The following is a 1,705-nucleotide window of genomic DNA, read 5'->3' on the forward strand; positions in this document are numbered from 1 at the left end:
TACTTTCTCAAAAGAAAAAAAACTTAGAAACATTCAATTTTGCAAAAAGAAAGTAGGTTTGAAAAATAAGTCATATCATATTATTCATTCAAGGAACGCTATAAGGTTGTAGATTTTAATGAGTAAAAGATTAAACATGGATATGAGTGCAAGGTGTTAACACAATACCACAGACTGAGTCAAACTAACTCTATGATTACTTGTATCACAGAGCTTGAAATCATTCGTTACTGGAAAAAAAGAAAAAAGAAAAAGAAATCCAATTCTAATTTACCACAGAATACAGAACTCAAAGAACTTGTCACTTAAATTGCAAAAAAAAAAAAGAGATAAAAAGAAACGCAAATCTTCAGATTGAGCAGTCCAACAGAGCACATACAGGCAAAATGACAATAAGTCCTTAGATTTATGCTTTTTCTTATAGGTCTCAAGATCAATTGGAGATGTATACCTGAAGAAACCTGAGTTTAACAGAGATCCTCTTTTTCAGCAATTTGGATCACCTGTTCCTTTAAAAAGAGCTGTAGTGACAGCAGAACCCTCAGTAGTGATTCGGAAGTTAAAGCCAAATGACATGTTTTTGATATTTGCATCAGATGGTCTCTGGGAGCATTTGAGTGATGAAGCAGCTGTTGAAATTGTCTTCAAAAATCCAAGAGTTGTAAGGGCCCTCCAAATAGTATTTGTGCTCTTTTATTCTTCTCTGAATATCATTACATATTTATGTATTTTTACTGTTGCAATACAAATTTTATTGATCTGTATTTTAAATTGTTAGGGTGTATGAAAAGATATTAAGAGCTGCTGAAATTATATTGCAGGGAATAGCAAAGCGGTTGGTTAAAGCTGCAGTACAGGAGGCTGCAAGGAAAAGAGAAATGAGATACGAAGACATAAAGAGAATCAAAAGAGGGGTACGGCGCTATTTTCACGATGATATTACTGTCATCGTTTTATATCTTGATCATTCACGAGGTTCTCCAAATGGTAGACTCGGGGATGACACCCTCTTTAACTGCACCAGTACCCCTGTAGATATCTTCTCTCTAAATACCGATATGGGAGCAGATGATGCAGAGGTCTCATTGCATGCTCTCTCCTAAAGTGAATTGTAGCCCAATACTATGCAATGGTCTTTATGTAAAAGTTATAAGCTATTATAGAGATAGGTGCGTCTGGCTGGAAGAAAGGATACTGTTTCAGAATACATACCACAGGGGGGAGCTGTACATAACATTGAGAATGAGGGTTAGCAGAATGAAAAGGCTACTGACTTCCCAACTTGGGTTTTTGGCCTCATTTTGTGTCCCTTTGTTTTGGGGATTGTTTTTGACTATTTGTAAATCATTTTTTCTTTTTCTTTTTTTGTACTGGAATTGTAGGTTAAAATGCATGATGAATTGAAAAATGCCATTAAGATTGACTCATACTACAAGTGATCTTGCCCGATCATGAATATAAATCATCTATCTTACTTTTTGTGTTTCACTTTATATTTTACTACCACCAATCACAATTTTCTATGTATTCCTTTAACTTTTTTTATAAAATAATCAAAGTTTATAATTATAAAAAAAAAAAAAAAAAAAGACACACCACACAATAATTGGTGGATGCAATCCAACTAGAGCGCTAGCGTGCATTATGAGGACTCATTACCTCTCTCAAGGACTTTTTAATGTGGGTATTTTATTAATTTATAGTA

General features: G+C 34.0%; 1 protein-coding gene across 1 annotated transcript in view; it reads left to right on the forward strand.

The window, feature by feature from the left end:
* The window catches only part of LOC111999279 (probable protein phosphatase 2C 63), a 3,402-nt gene extending 1,975 nt beyond the window's left edge, over positions 1–1,427 (forward strand). Inside the window, exons 3-4 of the mRNA XM_024031409.2 lie at positions 425–661; positions 822–1,427. Coding sequence (XP_023887177.1) covers positions 425–661; positions 822–1,103 — 519 coding nt within the window. The 3' untranslated portion in view covers positions 1,104–1,427. The remainder of the gene's footprint in view (positions 1–424; positions 662–821) is intronic.
* The last annotated feature ends 278 nt before the right edge of the window (positions 1,428–1,705 follow it).

This window comes from Quercus suber, unplaced genomic scaffold (assembly GCF_002906115.3).
Source record: "Quercus suber isolate HL8 unplaced genomic scaffold, Cork oak 2.0 scaffold_410, whole genome shotgun sequence".
NCBI lineage: Eukaryota > Viridiplantae > Streptophyta > Magnoliopsida > Fagales > Fagaceae > Quercus > Quercus suber.